At 43.0% G+C, this 21,350-nt stretch overlaps 1 protein-coding gene across 5 annotated transcripts in view; it reads left to right on the forward strand.

The window, feature by feature from the left end:
• Positions 1–1,042: 1,042 nt before the first annotated feature.
• pknox2 (pbx/knotted 1 homeobox 2) overlaps positions 1,043–21,350 on the forward strand; it is a gene marked incomplete at both ends in the record, with an annotated part of 32,540 nt that continues 12,232 nt past the window's right edge. For 3 of the 5 annotated variants that reach the window (XM_079238054.1, XM_079238055.1, XM_079238056.1), the window contains 3 exons: positions 1,043–1,129; positions 3,404–3,540; positions 21,142–21,313. In XM_079238054.1, the coding sequence (XP_079094180.1) occupies positions 1,043–1,129; positions 3,404–3,540; positions 21,142–21,313 (396 nt within the window). Of the gene's footprint in view, positions 1,139–3,403; positions 3,550–21,141; positions 21,314–21,350 lie in introns of all 5 variants that reach the window. The other 2 variants (XM_079238052.1, XM_079238053.1) reach the window with 2 other exon arrangements.

The following is a 21,350-nucleotide window of genomic DNA, read 5'->3' on the forward strand; positions in this document are numbered from 1 at the left end:
AGAGGTTTCTCCCGGATGTTCCCGTCCCGTTTCACTCGCTCACAGCCGGGCGTGTCCCTCCACGTCGATGCCACGCAGTCCGAGTGCACCGGCCCATTGTGATCGCTTGCCTGCCTTTCACGGGCCACACGAGGCTCAGCGATACCTCCGATAAGTCCCGGGGGCTCCAGCTGTCCCGGCCAACATTTGGACCGTGATGTCCCCGGTTGACATGCATCTTTTTTATAAAAGGTTAACACAGTTGCGTGTTGATGAATAAAGGGTTTTTATTAAGTTTACCCCTTAACATTCATCAAACCCCCCTCAGGTCAAACAGTTAATTTACAGCACATTTCCATGCAGCGAGCACACATAGGTTAGCAGTAGCTTCAGGATGGAACCCCCGCTGAACTCGCCTATAGTGGGATTGGGGCGATGGCAGGGGGTCCATGTGTGTGTGTGTGTGTGTGTGTGTGTGTAACATACCCCTGAACCAATTAGCTCCTTCACTGGGGGTGGGCACGACGGTTACAGCGGTGTTCCACAGGGTACCGCCCTCGGCCCTGTGGGGCCCCCGGCCAATAGCAATTATCCCGCCAACAAGAGCCCTAATTAGCCCTCCTGATTGGCTCGGGTTGCGGCGCGACGACAACAACATCAGCAGCCGACCAAGGTGACTCCGCTTCTACAGCCAGCTGTACCGTAATTAGTAAACAAGCATGGCGGTCGGTTAATTGGTAAACAAGTGGTCGGGTTTGTCATTAGGAGCCCGCTGTTTTGTAAAGTCTTTCTGTGAGATTGGTCTGCTTTGTTTTCTCTCTGCTCGGCATCAGTCGGTTTGAACGCGTCATGCCGGCTGACTGCCGGCTCCATGCGGCACATGCAGAGGAGACGGAGCGTTTAGTAAAGGGAGAAGGGGGACCAGGAGAGGGACAGCTGTTATTTAATCACAGCAGCACCTGGTGGCTGCTGCTGTGATAGACTTCACAGTCGCTGCTTGCACTGGATTAATGTGGCCCTTCTTTTTTTTGTCTCCTCCCCAGTCTAAATGTGAAGCTATCCCATGATGCAACATGAGTCCCCAGCACCTGCAGTGACAATGATGGCCACCCAGAGCGTTCCTCCACCATCGTACCAGGAGAGCCAACAGGTCAGAGGCTTCGGCACAACGGTTACCGAGTGTTAAAGGCCCAGAGAGGCCATGTTTATCAGGGTTAGAGGGGTGGGGTCCAGCACAGATATAAGGGTTTCTGTCAAAGTTGGAACTATCTGGATTGTTTGGGTCGATTTCCGTGTGTTATTCGTGCTCTTTATACTGGTTGAAGTGGAAACAGGTGACTTCATATACTCTTGTTCACCAGTCAGACTCAAGTTTAAAGTCAGAATCCTTATCTGATGACAACCCACTCATTTAAACAGATTAGCATAAAGTTTCATCCCAAATCTTTAATTATTGCTCATTTAGTCATGATTATTTATATGCAGTGCTAATTTTCAGGTGATTTAAATTACTTTTAATTTTTGTCAAGGTCATGTTATATACTATATATACTTTAAGTATTATTTACAACAGTTTATATAATCATGATAATAAGACTTACTTTGTATGACTCCCATGTATATTATGCATTGTAAACGTACTTAGAATGTGTTAAAATCTGCTATATAAGCACTAAGAAATATGATTAATGCTTTATAACAATATAATTAACACACAAGCATGTTATAATGACAAATAATACTACATAGTTCTGGTCAGAATTATAGTGTATTGTAATTCACAACATAACATAATATATTATAATCACAGTTATAATGTAATATAATGTGATTATTAGTTACTCTAAGTGGTCATTGTTTTTCATTCAGGTTTTAACCCTTTGGAGCTCTGACCAACACACTGTTACGACACTCTGATACAGCTCTAAAACGTCTCTACAGGAATATTAAAATGATTTTCCATCAGGTTGAATTTCATTTCATAATTAAGACCAGAGCGATACACACTGTATGTCTTCTCTTCGTCCACGCCACCTCTGCCTGCGTTCGCCCGGAGGATTAGTGCCGTGGGAGAGCTCCCGAGCTGCAGTCTGCACGCTCGGAAAATGCAAATGAGAGCTAGTTAAGTGTGAAGAAGCTAATTTATTTCCCATTTGGTGCTGGGATTAAGACTTGAAGCTTCCTCCCACCCCACCCCGGGAAAAAAAAACGGGGGCTGGGGGTTGTTGGACTCATTTCCTCAGAGAGAACGAAAGTGGAGTGGAGAGGGACGACGGAGACAATGGATCGTGTTCATAAAGCATGTCGCCCAACAAATAACGGCAAAAGAGCAGCTAGTCCAATGATAGATGAAGGGTGCTGTATTACAGTGTGTGTGTGGTTCAGCAGGAGGGCCAGTTGTGAACATATTGCTAATTGAATATGTATCATCTAACAGGAATCTATAGAAGACCTGAGCATGCCTTGTTCAATTACTGCATCCATCCTATCTCATTCATGTTGCTTAACAGCTTCATTACGAGGCGCCTGATCTGTCAGGCAACAATGATTCACTCGGCGACATCCTCTTTCCCAGTCAGATGCATGTTGCCCCTTATTGCTTTTGAAAAGTGATTACTAAATGACCTCGCAAGCGGCTGCTCCATCACTACGAGAAGGAGAAGAAGTCCATCTTCGGCCTTCTGCTAGAACCGAAGTAACTATTTCATTGGGTGCAATTGATTCCCATGGCGTTGGATTTTTTTCAAAATGTTGTGACTAGGACGCGGCGAAAAGGCCAATTCTTCTGAGATGTGCTTGATTAAAAAATGTTCACAAATGGCGAACAAAGGCAGCGAAGATAAGATCCACTCCTTCCGTTCATATTTTTCACAATAAAAGCTGCACACGGCCTAACTGTCTCCCAGAGGGAACTCAAGTTCCCCTCGAACATTTGACTCGTCTGACAGTAGCTGACTGCAGCTGTTTAGCTCGGACTAAAGCGTTGGATCCCATTGATCCTGCTAGTTGGTCCTCTGCCTGCACACATCTATCCAAACCTTGAATTAAAAAAGAGCTGCATAATGTGAAATAATCCCAGACACGTATTTAGCATGTTCATGTTGTTTATTGGTCACATTCCTGGTGTGTAAAAGCCTGTAGCCCTTTAAGCCCTACTCCTATTTATTGTTTGAGATGTGTTTAGAGGTTGTACATGGGGGTTATATATTATTGTACCCCTGATTTTTATGTTTAATTTGATACCTAACATGGTTTTGGGGGGGATTTATACCATGTTTTTTTCTTGATTTGTACCATGTGACCTGATATATAATTAGGGGACCCTAGGGCTCAATTAAGCGACCAGAAAAGCACCTGAACAGTTACAACGTATTCACTAGTTTGACTCCACCGTTCACTTTGTGGTCGTTTTCTGTGTCCCCAGATGACGGGCACCACTCAGCAGAACACCAAGACCCCACAGGTCCATATCCCAGCAGCCTCTGCAGCAGGAAATACCTCTGTCAGCGTGACCCTTGACCCCCAGGCCCAGCTTGAGTCTGACAAGAGGGCCGTTTACAGGTTGGTCCCGTCTCCCATGAGACGTTCATGTGTTATTATCTCTCTCTCCTGGGTGAATGAGGGCATTTATTTTGCCTTTTGGTGAATAGATGTCACTGCCCTCGAGTTTCCCTTCTCGCCTCTTCTCTTTGAAATGATTATTGCGTTTTCTCTCCCGCCTCGTACAAAACACTGTACTAAATTGACTTGATGTGCTACTTGCTGAAGAAGGCCACAAGCACTGGTGTCTTTAATTAATATGTTCCCTTAAACAAGCCATGACTTAACCGCTTTAAAGAAAAAACTGTACTTGAAGTGCCTCCTTCAATTTTCACTTAGCGTGGTTCATAAACCAAAGAGCACCTTCAGTAAAGGCTTTCGCTCATCAAAGGCGAGCAGAAGCACTCTCAATTTACTTTTCTTTGAATTTAATAAATTGACTTTGAAGTAAGCGTTGGATATGCTGGCTGTTTCTCTGACTGCTGCATCGTGTGGCCTGGAAGAGGCTGGAGCCTCTTATGACTCTGATTACTGGGATGAGACCATAAAGGAGTGGATACAGGAGCGAATGCTTTCTAATGCTCTCCACTCTCTGTGTTGGGCAACACGTTGTCACTCCTAAAGCGTCCTCTACAGACGCTCGGTCTTGGATTTAGGAAAAAGATTGTGATTTGGGTTCAAATAAGTACGTTTATGTTGTGGAACATTGCGTAACCCAGTGATTTTCAACCAGTGTGCCGCGAGAGATCGTCAGGTGTGCCGAGGGAAAATGTCCAATTTCACTCAATCGGTCCCAAAAAATATTATGAATGAATGAATATATACTTTATTAATCCCCAACGAGACATTTTTTTGTCGTCATCAGTAGCGCCTTACAATTGAAGATACAAACACACAAGATATAAGATCAAATATATAAAGAAGCAACAGGGATGAAAGATATATACAAATTAAAATAAAGTCATATATATATATATATATATATATATATATATTTAAATATACACAATAAAATAGAATAGAATACAACTATTTATATTTACAGCCGCAGAGTGTATTCATTAATTAAGTAAATTAAATAAACAGTAGAAAGTGCAAAAAGCAAAGTATGTATGGTACAGTGATGAATGTTATGAATATGAATATTTAGTTGCTGCAAATAATTTTCCATTGTTCGAGCGTCTGATTCGGCAATATAGTGGCTGGCCTAGTAATTAAATACTCTTCCATGCCAGTAGGTAGCGCAATAAATACCTACCGTACTCTATTATGCTACAATGTGACATTTTGTAACTTTTTTTGGTTGATGCCGGGATTTTTTTATTGTAAAAAATGTGCCGCGGCTCAAAAAAGGTTGAATAACACTGGCTAAACCTACATAAACTAAGCTACGATAAAGGTAAGCATCAATCTCCAAGTGGTAAAGACTTTATTTTGGAAGTAAACTACTAGTCCAAATATTTTTTGGGGAAATAATCAATTTTTATGCTCAAACAACTTCTGTCAAGGATGTATTTATTAACATGTCGTGGTGCGGTTGCAGATTCCAACCAAGTGAACAACCCTCCGCTCACTCAGCCTGTCACGTGAGTTCTTCTCTCAGAGGCATTTATCACCAGAATAACACCATAACAACACCATTGCAGGAGCAAAGGAAGCTGTCGGTTCCACGGTTTTGCACTCCGAGGCTCGCGTTACCGCCTTCACGAGCGCCTGGGAGAACTACGGTGGCCCGCAGGTGACGGCAAAACGTGAAAGGCTCCCTCTTGGCTCCTTCTAAGTTAACACAAACACCAGGATTCTTAGTGTCAGGCGATTATACGCTCATGAAAATAGTTTTGCAGACTAAATTTCATTTCTGCTGATAGGTCCCTTGAAGTGCTCCACACTGTTCCTTTGTGTAAACTTTCAGATTAAGTTACACTCTGGGTAAAAGCATTGTGAAATATTAAATGACAATTTTCACGCTGAGGTGTAGATAGGCTTTTGGCTTTTTTTTTTTTCTCTTCTCTTTTGTCACCTTTATTTTAGGTTGTTTACAGATCAGCCCACAGACATGTGTTCCAAACTGTATTCTTTCATTTACCATGTAGAAGCCCTGGAAGGCATCACCTAGATAGGAGTGGAAAACAAGCAGGAAAATCACTGCTGCGTGAAACCCAAAACTCGAGTACAAAAAAAACCCACTCCTCTCTCAGCTTATCACTAGAATATTGATGCACCCTTATAATGAGCTTGTATTATCTATTTATGAAGTAAATTATTCAAAATACAGACATTTTTAATCGAGCCGGTGTCGGCAGCAAACCAACAACTTACTGGATGTGTTGAGAGGAAGGAGACGCGAGGCCCAGCGGCCGCCTGGTGCAGCCCGTCCTGAGACAGTGACGCTGCACGCCGCGCCGGGCCCGTCTGTCCCGGCACCGCGGGTCCCACCCGCGGGTGACCAGCGCTGCTGTTGGAGGAGGTGCGGGACCCCCGCGCTCAGGCCTGAGGCGAGCTGCTGTAAAGTCCTCAGCGGCTCCTCTGAGATACACGGCTGCCTTTGATGTCAGCAGCCATGTTTGGAAGAGCTCCGGGTGGTGGAGGGGAGGGGGGGTTAGGGGGGGGGGGAGTCCAAATCAGCCCCTCTTCCCTCCACATGGGCTTTCTGGATCTGCACCTTCCTCTTCTTCCTTCCTTAAACTACACACACACACACACACACACACACACACACACGCACACACACACACACACACACACACACACACACACACACACACAACATACAGACACACACCATACAGACACACACACACATCATGCAAACACACACACAACATACATACACATACATACACACACACAACATGCAAACACACACACACACACACAACATACAGACACACACACACAAACGCACACACACACAACATACAGACACACACCATACAGACACACACACACATCATGCAAACACACACACAACATACATACACATACATACACACACACAACATGCAGACACACACACACACACAAACGCACACACCATACACACACAGACACACACACACAACATGCATACACACACAAACACACACACACACAACATGCATGCACATAGACACACACACACACAAACACACACACACATACAACATGCAAACACACACAAACACACAGACACACACAGACACACACAAACACACACACAACATGTATACACACAGACACACACAAACACACACACACAGACACACACATACAACATGCAGACACACACACAAACACACACACAGACACACACACAACATGTATACACACAGACACACACAGACAGACACACACAGACACACATACAACATGCAAACACACACACAAACACACACACACAGCATGCATACAAACACACACACACAGACACACACAACATGCATACACACATACAAACACACACACACACACAAACACACACACAGACACACACAACATGCATACACACATACAAACACACACACACACACACACACACACACACACACACACACACACACACACACACACACACACACACACACACACAGAGAACAGAACAGAGGAAGCTCACAGTAGCAGCTATACTCAACCGGAATGTTTGCAGCACCGATATAGACCTTATTATTTATGAGTTAATTTAAATATGGTTTCTCTTGTTGTCTTCTAGAGGGAATACATTAACGTTAATAATGCTCACGTGCTTTATTAGCATGATTGGCCTCTATAAGAGTTGATTCATGTAAAACAGTTTGAAACATGCACGTAGAGGACCTGCAGCAGTGGGTATTGATTGGGATGTGTGTGGCAGAGAAGAGGGCTGGAGCTACAGTCAAGACACGGTTAGCTTAGCATAGAGACGGACAGCAGGGCAACACAGCTAGCCTAGCCGAGTGGGAGGAAAATGTCCCCCAATACCTCTAGCGGTGACTGTGCATCCCACGTGTGGAACTTAGAGCTATGCAGACATGCAAAATAAGAATGTATGGCAGCGTTCGGCCAATGAGGAGGTTTTCTTAATAACACTTATAATGTGCATTTTTAAAATAAATGTCCTATGGGTAAAATTATCAATACCGAGGCTCTGGCAGTAAACATGACCTATCATCTAATAATAATCAATGCGCCCGCGTGAGATGAGGAATGCAAACCGATCATCATTCATTTCAATCATGCAGTGCAAGTTTAATATACCTCCAAGATAAATGCTAAATGGACTGTACTTGGATATCTCTTTTCTAGTCTACCACTGCTCAGACCTGGTCAGATCTGTACTCTTCACACGACACAACTTGCTTCTTGTAAACGACAGTTTGAAGAGACGATGGGTAGCCATGCATGTGGATGTTGTCGAAGGCTCTTGTGTCCACGTAATAGCCTCTTTCCCCTCGTCTTTACTATTCCCTCTAGGTAGATCAGTCATTGTGTTGTGTCCTCAGTGTGTTCACGCAAACAACCAACAGCCAAAATGCAACAACACACATTATGTCTTTACATCGCTGTGTGAAGTCCTGTCATCGCATTGAAGCTGTCACATTTTTTTTTTAAGACCCAACAATTGAATTAGTGGGAACTACTGTATGTTGGACAGAGCCAGGCTAGCTGTTACCCCCAACTTCCAGTCTGGATGCTAAGCTAGGCTAACCACATCCTGATTCTCAGTGCAGGCTGTCTCTCATTCACTGTTCATACTTATACCTCCAACATTCTACAGATTGTAGTTAAAAGACCACTGTTTGAGAAGAGGGAATCCTCACTAGTGTGACGGGACATCCGCCGTCTCCTGATAGCTTTACTTCTGTCACGTATCACATGTACCCGCAGCACCATCTTATCCTAAAGCTAACGCTAACCAAGTAGCTTTGTGGCCTGAACTGAAGGTCAGATATCATGTGAACCATTTTATGAGAACACGTTGATCAGTTAGTTAAACGATGAATTATCATACTACACCAGTATTTTAGTATTAGCACTTTTACAAATCCCTTTGAACCGTCCTATTTCCTTTTTTTATTATCACTGTCTTTATGTGACACAATAGGATGGGAATAAAATAAGTTGCTTGCCGGTTAACTGGCGCTGTGGAGCACGTGGAGCCTGCTGAGTCTGTAAATGTGTAGGATGGCCAATTAAAATGTTGTGATCAACAGTGAGGCAGCGCTGAGGAATCACCAGCATGTGCTGCTGAAATATGATTATTTGTAGCTCTTAAGTGAAAATCCTTGCTGTTCCGTACCCGGAGGAGGGAGAGCATGTTAGAACTTTTGGAATGATTTTTTTTGCCCATGCAAGGAGCTAATGACTAAACGCACCTTGTTACCTTATTATAATCGCAATTAAATTTGACTTCACAAGTCACCGTCTCCCACCGTGAGTCAAATTATGCAAAAAAGGACAACAAAAAAACACAAATAGCACTCTTTATTTTAATAGAAGTCTGATCTGCCAGAGTTCCTGCCTCTACACAGCGCTCATATGGGGGCTGTAGACTTTGAAAAGAGAAAAGCAGGGAGAATCAGCTCCTCTGCTATTTTTCTTTAATTATTTTGCTCAGGAAGTCTGTGTGGGCTTTAATGTTTCTCCTCACTAATTGCTAGAATGCCAACTTTATGAGGAGATGTGTGGTTTCCTCTCTCTCCCTCTCTCTGTCTTGCTGCCTACTTGGTTATTAGCAGCAGAGTAAATGTGTGATAGGGTAATTAGCCTAATGAGTTGTGGCATTTACAATAAAGATCCTTCTGGATTCTGTGCATCTTATTAAAAATCCGGTGAGGCTTTTGTTTTTGTAGGTTGCAAATGTAGCGTTCTCAGCTGATTCGGCTCAGAGATGGAAACGTGCACTTAATTGAAAGAGACATCAGAAATGTCCTTGTGATGCTTGGAAACAACTGGGCTGAAGCTGTGTTAAGGTCACGCTTTGAATTCTGCCGTTTGTTTAGAGTTAACTGTTGGCTTGCTTTGCATGTAGAGAACTTAGAGAATCAGTGATAACCAGTCAGACGAGTGTGTTCTCATAAGTCCTCACAGGCGGTACTAAGACCTTGGCACACAGGGGGCCACGACGAATACACCACACTAACATGCAAAGTACTCACCTGTGAATATTATTATGTCTGGGGCTCTTGTTGAAAAAGGTAAGAATGGAAAGCAGAGGATCCGGCCCGTGCTGCCTTTGTCAGGAGCAGAATACGGAGGAACAGAATACGGAGCCTCCGTGTCGTAGTTTTATAAATGTAGGCATAACTCAACTTGTTTTAAATTTGGTTGATGCCTTTATTTGCGTTGCGAAAGGTCAGAAAAATCGTCCTTATCACGAATCCTGTAGCTTCTTCGCCCTGTAATATTTGTGTTTTGTGTGAAAGTACTCAAGACAAAGACAACAGCGTGCAAATGCATCAGTGTATTATATTTGCTGGAGCCAGAAAGAGCCACATTCACCACATCTACAGTCCACACACGGACTGTGTATTAGCAAGTACCTCACGATACAATATGTATATCGCGATACGATATATCGCGATACGATATATCACGATACGATATATCACGATTCGATATATCGCAATCTGATATATCACGATACGATATATCGCGATACGATATATCACGATACGATATATCACGATACGATATATCGCGATACGATATATCGCAATCTGATATATCACGATACGATATTTTGGGATACAATATATCACGATACGATATATCACGATACGATATATCACGATTCGATATATCGCAATCTGATATATCACGATACGATATATTGGGATACAATATATTGGGATACAATATATCACAATAAGATATATCACGATACGATATATCACGATACGATATACCACGATATAGTGCAATACGATATGATAAAATACTCTCTTTGCAGGGGGGTGGGGGGGGGGACTGATGTTACACATGTTTCCTTTTGGAAGGGAAATAGGGAGCGACATCTAGTTACTGCAGCGGAGGAGGAGGCTGTTTACTTAACACACACACACACACACACACACACACACACACACACACACACACACAATGGGGATGTGAGGAACTCTAAATGTAATTCAATCTATTTCAAATCTGTTTAAAATACTAGTTGCGGACATATTGATACACTATCATTTTAGATGAAAAAATATCGCGATATTAAGCTATATACAGAAGGTATTTTTGCACGACTACACACTATTCCCGACAGAGAGCTATTACCTGAATTATCCAGAATAATGCACACCATCTGTTCTTCGTTTGCATTATTTACAGGAACCTGTTTATCAAACATATTGAACTGTTCTTAAAAGACCGTTGTTGGTGATTGGCAACACACTGGATCAGGAAGTGAAGGCAAACAGGACTGAAATGTGATTAATTCTGTGTTTTGACCGCGGTGGGATCCTGTTTCAAAGCTGCCCGTGTTGCAGTGCAGAGCCCCGTATGGTGCACATTACCATTCAGCCCCTCCATGGTGGGTCTTTACTGAAAGCCTCTCTCATGCTGGTCAGCCTGGGTGTTTAGCATTGAGACTGGTTTAAGGGTGTGTGTGTGTGTTTGAGGGAAGGTTAACATGCCGTCACGCTGACAGTCGCAGAACTCCGAGACGTACGGGAACTTCTCCAGCCTCGGGTGTGTTTGTGCTCGTGTGTGCGCGCCCGTCATTAATGGCGTGAACATTTGAAGACGTCTCGTGTCGTACACGACAGGAGGGAGAGCGTTTAATTTGCCACGTCCAAGGATGCCGTCGGCCACATTTGCGCCCGCCTGTGTGTTTGTCTGCCTCTGTAATGCACCATAAAGTCTGTTTATCCTCGCCTCCACGATGCATCAATGCACCCTCGACCGCGCGCTGGGTTTTTTCCAGCGGCGCAGAGACTCGCCGTCTGACTGGCTTAAAAACAGGCTGTGCCTCCTCCATTTAGCAGGTCAGCGTGTGCTGCTGAACGCAGGAAACTGTGTCAGAGCTCAAGTGGTTTTATTGGCTGTTTCTGTCAGATACTCCTTTTTATGAGTTCCCTCACCGCTTGAGTTTGGCTGAGAAAGGAAGTCCACAATGTTCTTTTTTTCTTTTCTTTTATACTTGGGCAGATTTAGTAATCTGTGTTATCTTTCCTCGGCACAAGAGCGGCCCACAGCAAACGCAGAAGAGAAACAACTCCATTTGGGCTTCGCAGCCTTCAAGTAATGCCCTCTGGGAACAGTTTTATCTTCATTTCTTTGTTTCTTAGAACCTTGGCAAGATGCAAAATCTATACAGATGATCGACTTTTCTAACATCCCTGACTGATTACCTAATGCAACGGTGTTTCTGTTAGAGCCCAAATTCTGCCCTCGGGTTTATGTCTTCTATACATTTAGTGCAATGTGACATCGTACAAAAAGACAATAGCACAAAACAGTACGACACAGAAATGCACACAAACTAATATTTGACTTTGTTGCAGATTTTTTCTTAGTTTTTTGTATAGTGGGGCAACTACTCATACATATTAGTGCTGTATGTATTTCTGCACATGTATGAAAGTGTGTTGTATATTCGTGTATCCGTGACCAGAGGTATGTGTGCGGAGGGAAAGCGAGAAAAAAATGAATGCAAAAAAAGAGTGGGGAGGAGAAGAAATCTAGTCAAACCTCCCAAAAATGAAATAATAATAGCAACATGGGTTTTGCAAAGGTTCAGTGCAGCCCCACTGCACTGTGCTCTGTCTGTAGTGTTCATGCCATGGGCGGCCCCGAGACCTTTAGGAGGGTTCTGGTCCATTGGAAATGTTTGCTTTTTTCATTTATTTTATTGATTTAAAAGAAAGTAAAAAATGGAGAAAAAAAAACTAGTGGAAAGTTGTAGCAATGACAATAAGGCACAGGTGTGTGTGTGTACGTATATGTGTGTGTGTGTGTGTGTGTGTGTGTGTGTGTGTGTGTGTGTGTGTGTGTGTGTGCGCACTACACTTTACTCACATCCCATCTGTATACATCTGCTGTGGGAGAGATGTTGTACAAACCTCAGACTAGAAGGAAGCCTCAGAGAAACAGAACCTCGAGTGAAGTTCAGGACCAAGCATGAGAATGAAAAGGGGAGTTTAAAAAGTAAAATAAAGGAGACAAGATTTATTCAGATAATGCCGGGGGTTCTTTTGTGTGTGTGTGTGTGTGTGTGTGTGTGTGCATGTGTACAGTATGTGTGTGTGTGTGAACCCCCCACCTCCCACACCCACACACAACCTCACACAGGGTGTGCTTCAGACATGTGGCCTGGGGTAACAGGGCCTTATAGGGAGCACACGCAGCAGGACTCCTCCACAAACTGGCTTCTAATATATGGGGCTACAGCAGGCCTGATTAGGCTGGCAAACAGTGGGGAGCAGAGAGAGAGAGAGAGAGAGAGAGAGAGACCTCCATCTCTGTCTCTCCAACACACACACAGTCCACATAAACACATACCTTCAAACCCCACCCCCACCTCGTTCTGTACCTCCTTGGTGGCCTGCCAGGTTATTACGGAAGCAGGAAAACACGACTTATTCCGCAGACGTCTACTTTGATTTGAGCTGTTTTTTTTTATGCACAGCTCTGCATCTGCAGCTTTAACATTTTTCATTGGCAGGAGAAAAACCAGATAACTCCTGCTGACATTGGAAGTTCATTGACCTTTTACACAGTAGTTAGCAGAAAATGGGCAATTTAGTAGCTGTTGTAAAGCTTTTGGTTGTAGAACACAATGAAGTTGCACATGTGATGCACATATTAGCCTCTTATTAATCTTCTTCGGTTTTCCAGTATAACTATGACTATTTGACAATGAGCAATTAGGTGTGAATAATGACATTCTAGAGGCATGATGGATATATATATATATATATATATATATATATATATATATATATATATATATATATATATATATATATTATACTATATATAGTGTTTTCATTAGCTTAGAATGCTTGGCACAATAGAGAAGTTTCACTTGGTGCAATCTGCAAACTCACCACTAGAAGCCGCCAAATCCTAGACACTGGCCCTTTAAATCGGCTAGAATCAATACATTTATAAAAACAAAGAACCAAACGACAATGTGAAAACAATGAGTGATGTTAAACGGGTCGCTCATATTGTCCGCTCAGCTTCACGGAGTTCTTTAGTGAGTTTCAGCTCATTGTTTAGCTGAACCTGTTTTGGTTGGTTCTCAGCACCAATCAGCACGCAGAAGCATTTCCCGAGCGCTAAAAGAGAGCTACAGTACATTCATGAGGAGGCCAGTCAAAGAATATCCTACAATGTTCTGATTTCATGGGGGTCAAGAGTCATCACCCATGAATAACCAATAAATAACGCAATTGGCTCTTTAGCTACCTCTACAGCTTCTTTTGTATTCATAGACGTAGAAAACAACCAGCTGTTGCGATTGATTCTTAACCTTGTAAGAGCATTAGATTAAAAAAAATCTGCCCCAGAACCGTTATCAAAATGTGGTCGGCTTTCAATTAGCGACAGTGTGTTTTTAAATATTCCAATACCTTTCTACCTATGAGTCATTCTTTTAAAAGTGCACTACCCTCTAATCAAACATGAAAATGAAAATCCAGCGGGGCCTTATTTCCTCCTCCCGACTCTCTGACTCTGACTCACCGCCCATAAAGCAGATGCCACCAGAGCCGCCACGCTCCTCACCTTCATGTTTAAGTCATCACATTCCCCCGCTGGCCTCTGATTCTCCGTTTTGGGCTTTTTTTTTTCCGTCGGTGACCCAGCACGGTGCAGCGCCAGAGGGTGGGGACCGTGCTGACTCCACTCACTGGCCGTCCTGTAAATCGCTCTTTTATGGCCCTCGTAATGATCCCCCAGCCGGCAATCTCCACTCCGTCGCACTGCAGATAGAACCTGCCGCTTCTGGCAGCCGACGTGGGGGAGATCAGGATGGTGGCAGGAGGTAGTGGGAGGTAGTGGGAGACTGGGAGGCACACACACACACACACACACACACACACATACGGCGTGACCGCGCACTCGCCCACACACCCACGGGCGGACACATGCGGCTACGCTCACGTTCATAAAAATGCATGCCTTTTCACACCCCATCTACCTTAATCTGTGTAAAGGTCATAGAAAGTGCCGAAAGGTAGTGTTTTTACCTTCGCTCCGAGTCGGGCCGGGTCCAGCTGTGCACAATGGTACGTCGTCAAGGATACATGTCTCCTCGCGCAAACCCTGATTGCTTTGATAGCTTTAGCCTTTAGCCTCCGGTAGCTGCAGAGCTCCAATGGAAAGGTGGAGCTTATAATTCCCACTGAGCGCAGACACCAAAGTATGAAGCTCATCTTTAAAGCCCATAATGATCTCAAACATATCATGTCGAATGTTCTCACAAAAGGAAGGAACAGCATTCAAATCAAGATGCTTCTTCCTTACTTTATTGCTTTAAGTATTTAAATATATATATACATGACAGTGACTACAATGAAATGACAACATTTCTTATACTATCTTTATTTGTAGCACTTTTGCTTTAATGGCTCCACATAACATGTTTAAGAAATGTTTGTTGAGGAAAGAAAGGAACCGGATTGCAGCAGCAAGAGAAAAAACATAAAATATTCAATGCAAATGAGTCCACATCAAGCCTTTACAAAGCTGTTGTTGTCTAGATAAAATCCTCGCCATGTACGTTACCACGTTGTTTACAGATTTCAGCTCAACAAAGTCTGCCGAACAAATGCACTCTGGGTTTAATGTCCTCTACTGATTCTGAATGTTAATTAGACTCAGCGCCATTAAACAAGACATGCTTTATTGTTTCTGTGTAAGAACGGCAGCGACAGTACGAACATGGCTGACGGAGGAGGAGGCTCGCTCTCTTTCAGACGACACAGTTTGGGTTTTGGTGGAGACGCTCGTGAACGTAGCAATCTGCAATTAGCAGGAAACACGGATTCAAGTACAGCTTCTAAGATCTCAGGGAAGAGAAATGTCACATTAAACTACAACAGATAACAATCAGTGGAATAACAGTAGGGGGTAATTCACATAAGTCGCTAACATACAGTGTATGTACCTTGTGTTTAGGAGAACTTCACCTGTAAGAACACATCAACTATTTAGAAGATGGTGTTTTTTTACCTGTGAAAAGATCCTGGCAAAACTTGTTTTTAAGCACCTGTTTCAGGCATGAGACAGGTGGCTCCTGTTCTTAAGTCATAAACACAGGAGAGAAAACCATTTAGATCAGGAAAGACAACGAGCGCATCCCCCTCAGGGCTTCATGAGGAGGCTCTACGGTTTGTGTTGCAACAAGAACAAAAGAATGAACCTGAGAGGTCTTAAAGAGACACGGTCACCTGTTGATGAGCATGAAACAACCATGTGGCAGGATGGTTGGTATATATACATATATATATACATATATTATGGGAGTTGCATTGTTTTACGTGCCTTTCATATTGTGTGTTTTGTTGAGTCAGATTTGCGGCTGTTAATGTCCAGGCCTGATCTCCTACCAGATGATATTAAAGATGATATTAAAGACACCCTGTCTCATTTTAAACTTGCAAGACAAAGACAAGACAAAAAAATTGCATCCAATATACTTTTTACTTATTTTAACACCTATCACATCTTTCCCATTTTAACAAGTGAGGATGATTTTGTTGATGAGGATGTGGACAATAAGTGTTTCTGATTTAAAGAGAATCATTTGGTAGAAAGTAGTCTGACTCACTAGATAAGGACTGTTGGTTTAAGTCTGCCATCCACTCTCTGTGCATCCTGTGCTCAGCGCCGCCCAAGAGGTTTCTGATTGGTTTAAAGAAATACAAACAGGCCAGAGCGTTATTAAGCCTCCATTGTCTTCGGGCTGTCCGTCCATACATCTCAGGAACACCTGGAGGGAATTCCTTCATCATTTGGCACAAAAGTCCACTTGAACCCAATAATCCATATGCTAGTCATGACAATTCCACACACGCGTCAAATAGGATGCAACGATGAAATCAGGACATGTTGGTGGAGGCGTACAACTGCGAGGTAGTAGGCGACTGCGGCTCAGTGGAGGAGCCTTCAATCAGAGGATCGGCTGTTCCATCCCCTGCTCCGCTAGTCCATGTCCGTGTGTCCTTGGGCAAGACACTTAACCCTGATTCGCCCCCGCAGGCTGTTCCTGTGGTGTGTGAATGTGTGTGTGCGTGTTAGATAGTCCTGATGAGCTTGCATCAGTGTGTGAATGGGTGAATGATGACAAGTAGAGTTAGTCGGAAGACGAGAAAAGATCTTGAAGCAACTCTCAATAGTTGACATTTAAGACGAAAATCATCAACAAACGTTTGTTCAAATAAAACTTGTATTTTCAAGCCCACCACAAACATATCATTTGCATTACAATAGCATTTCTTAATTAGAGCTACTTGCGTCTCAGGGATAGAACTTGACTCGTGGTTTTAAAGAAATGACAACGACAAACTGCATGCTGGGTAAACCCCGCCCCCAGAGCTATTTCAACACTGCAAGTGCTCAGTTAACACCCAAAACAAAACTGATCAACTCAAAGTATTTTACACTAAATAACACTACTGATTTTGCTGTGTATGCTTAGACATACTGACACATGCATCTTCCTAGTCACAGCTGGAATGATGTCCGAACATGTCCAGTCCACAGGAACAATCTCCCGCCTCTTTCAAACATGCAGACTTCTGGGGGAATGGGCAACACTAGCTGCAGTGTAAAGTCAACACTGTCGAGTTGTTTGCAGAATATGACATTTGACTCCAACTCTTTTTGAAGAACAACTCTCTTGGAGCTGATTAACACTAAACCTGAGTTGAAATAACTCTATATTTTAACACTGGAAATCCAACACTTTTGATTTTGCTGTGCAGGCAGTACGTCGATATGTGTACCAGCCAATAAAGGTGCTGTTTACTCTGCAGCTCTATCCACAATGCCCCTGGGTCCTTAGGCCCATGCAGTGCCACATCTTCTTGAAAAGCACATACAGTTTCCGTGATGCGTCCCTGTCGCCGCTTTTAAAGCAATGCATGACCCAAACAAAGTGTTATTCAGTGTGTGGGTACGAAAAAGCCCTTTTTTTTTTTTCAGAGACGGAATGTGAGAGTAAATAATTAAGACGCCGTCTTCAGCGCCGAGAGCCATTTGTCCCTGTTTGCTCTCAGTTATCTCCCCCTCTCCTCTCCTCCCCCACCTGGATCCTTCTCCACCAGCAGACACTAACAGACAAGGCAGAGGCTCTCCACTCAGCACGTGACCTCCTGTTTAGTATTCCTGCCACGTCTGGCTGAGGGAGCGGCATTAAATTGGGATCAGGCAGATTAGAGTATAATATAGACGACTATTAAAGGCTGCAAATGAGAGCCACGGGTTAGAGCCTGAGCAGGGGCCCGGTCTGCCTGCAACACACACACACACACACACACACACACACACACCAACACATGTCCACAGCAGTCACACATGAAAATGTGAGAAAAAATATGGCGATCATCATTAAGCAAACGGCCACCAAAATGTGGAGAATAAGAATCTATATATATATGTGCATTGTGTTCAGTTTATTTAACCTTCATTCTAGTGACACCCTCCTCCACACTCACATACACCCTTGTGTCACTAAAATGGAATGGAAACCTGTTAAATATAGATATGAAAACGTTATGGCTGTTATGTCTTTTTTTTATATCTGATACTTCTCTTCTAGTCCCTCTTAAAACTCGCTGCTTGGATTGGAGACGGACATCCTTGAGATGAGAAACAAAGTGTCGGGAAAGGGGCTAAACTTAGCGCGTCTACCTGGTGTCATGTTCCCATGACACCTGCAGCAGATACACAGCTGTCACTGCTGCAGACATTTGTGCTGATTGGAACCTTTCCCACCAAAAGACAAAAAGGACGGATAAAAGTGGGAGTTTGTGTGTTTCCTGCAGTGGGAAATTCACTCCTGGAAACAAACTACAGGCAAATAAAGCTGCTGAGACCTGTAGTTTGGTTCATTTGGTTTGGAAGTTGTACAATTAAATAGTCAAGACATGATGTGAATGAGAGTAGTTACTACTGAGATCACTTTCTTGACAGTGGCCATTCGGTCGATGTAGCCACAAGGTCATAAGGTCACAAGATTGATGTTATTGTCATTGTACAACAGGGTTGCGTAACAAGATGCCGTTTTATTTTGCTACATAAGAAAAAAAAAAGAAAAAACTCTCAGGCTCCTCTTCTCCCCAACATCCCTGATGCTCAGGAGATGGTCCTGATGATGTTTCCGCCGGGTGCTTGGAAGCGGTCTGAGAGTCTCTTTTCGGCAGTCTGGGTCTGGGTGTTTTGTCTGGACCCGAGTTTGATTGGCTGCTTTCACGCTGGCCTAAACCAGTTGAAACCGAAGGCCAGAGTTCATGTGAATAAACCAAGGAGGTGTGAAAGCACTTATATCAATTATCACGATAGATCAGATTATTTGATGCTTTAAATAATCGGGGGATATGTCTTTGAGCACCGAGCTGTTTGAAATCCTGAAAAGACCATCTGTATAATAATCATTAGTTCTCTTTTTGCTGTTTTAAATAGGAAGAACATTAGTAATACACCTATGCCACATAAGACTAAAGCCACTGGGTGTAGACATAATAGAATATGCCACTAGTAAGCAGCTTACAGGGGTTATATAATATACTGCGAAGAGTCAAAGTTATCATAATTAATTTGGCAGGGACATATTTGGGGTTTCCTTTAAGTCAAAGGTAACACAAAGGGCAGAGGATGGAAGAGACAGAGCAGGAAAAGAGGGATGGGATGAGAACATGGAGATCACCGCTATGAAATAACAGCGTGTGGGGAAAACATATTCATATATTCTTAAGCTTGTGTTCTGTCACCATGCCATTAGGGCAGCAGCTTTCCTCCAAGTGTAAATGCTCAATAATGTGACTTGTACTACATTTAGCAGCGCAGTATGGACCATTGCACCGTGTATCTGGGGATCTGATGTGAGTGACATTCCCTATAAAAGGCAGATGGTAACAATGGAGGTGACACTGGGAAGCCTCTGCTGTCACTGGACCATGTCCTATCCTCTTAAAGATGGTTTTCCATCTCCAGCTGAACCTGCTCCGTATGTTCAGCATGTCCTTTAGGGAATGTCATGGAGCTGCTGTTAACATACAGCAAGGGTCTTGATTCTTTTCTCTTGGATGTTTCTACGCAATCAGTCTATTGGCGGTCCATGTGTCTTTAATATGTGTGGTGAAAACAGAAGGGGAAGAAATGTGTGTCGAAGGAATCGGTTAATATGGAAGCAGGCGTGCATGTCAATACAAATGTGATGTCATTATAACACTTTGGAACATAAGCAGTTCACTATAGTGTCAAAAAGGAAAATGGCATTAAAGGGAGCACTCGTGGAAACACAGGACTCTGTATGCCTCCAAGAATCCAATACAAATGTGCGTGGCCATTAAACCAGAGTGTATTATGGAATATAATACACATCTTAATGAACATGATTCATTATAACCTTTATAATGACTTTTTCAAAATGAACCAGAATGTGTAATTTTAGGTGTATCACCATCTGACATACAGATATCCATATTTACAGGATACTGAGACTTTCAGCTATGATGGTCATAAGTAAAACAAAAAAATAGACAATAATGTATAATATAATCAGGAATCAAGATCAAGAATATTTGCAACGATGCAATATATTTATTAGATAGGAGGATGCTGAATGAACAATAATTAATGATTCAAGCCTGAAGAGTCTCAAGAGTTCATTTGATTTCCCTGTGGTGTGTAAATAAATGTTGTATTACTTTGATTGTATTCTATATATGTTTATATTTTCTTATTATTTTCCTTTTTATTCTTATTGCTAATCATTAACATATCAGAGTCACCCCAGAATTTAGTAAGCAGAAACAAAATGAACATTCAGAAAATGAATATTTGTGAGTTATGATCAGGACTGATGTCGGTTCAAAGATTAAACTCTGAAAATGAAAAATAATAGATTTCAGTTCATTTGGAGGCTGATATTTTTATCCTCTAAGGACAAAACAACCCGTTTAAATATGGAACTGAATCTGACACTCGTCGTCTTTTATGAAAGGTCAAGTATCAAAATGAAATAACAGAGAGATGCATCAACATGTCATGTCTGTCGTGTGTGTGTGTGTGTGTGTGTGTGTGTGTGTGTGTGTGTGTGTGTGTCTGTCGTGTGTGTGATATTTGACTCTTATGCTATGGAAACAGGATGACGTCACACTACGTCAAGTTAATCCGAAGGAGTTTCACAGCAGGAAAAACAATCTGCTACATGGAAAGCAATAATGGAAAATGGCAGATTCTTTCGTGTTGTTTTTCTTTTCCCTCCCACCGCCAGTTATTGTCAGCACAAGCGCCTTTGATTGAGAGTTCACGCTACTTCTCTCTGGCTGTGGAACGGCTTTCTGGGAAATGTAGGACATAAAACTAGCGGCTTCACCGATTCCATCGGCCCCAAACTCAAAAAACACATGAATGACCGTCTAACGTAAACTTTGAATGCAGTGAAATGAATATTTTAAGAGCTATAGTTCCGCCTTCTCTCTTTCTCCCCAGACATCCCTTGTTCCCCCTGCTGGCCTTGTTGTTTGAGAAGTGCGAGCAGGCCACCCAGGGATCTGAGTGCATCACGTCAGCCAGCTTTGATGTGGACATTGAGAACTTTGTGCACCAGCAGGAGCGAGAACACAAGCCCTTCTTCAGCGAGGATCCAGAGCTGGACAACTTGGTAAGAGCAACAGGAACACATTGCATTGTGGGGCTGA

The sequence above is a fragment of the Taurulus bubalis genome (genome assembly GCF_910589615.1).
Source record: "Taurulus bubalis genome assembly, chromosome: 2".
Lineage (NCBI taxonomy): Eukaryota > Metazoa > Chordata > Actinopteri > Perciformes > Cottidae > Taurulus > Taurulus bubalis.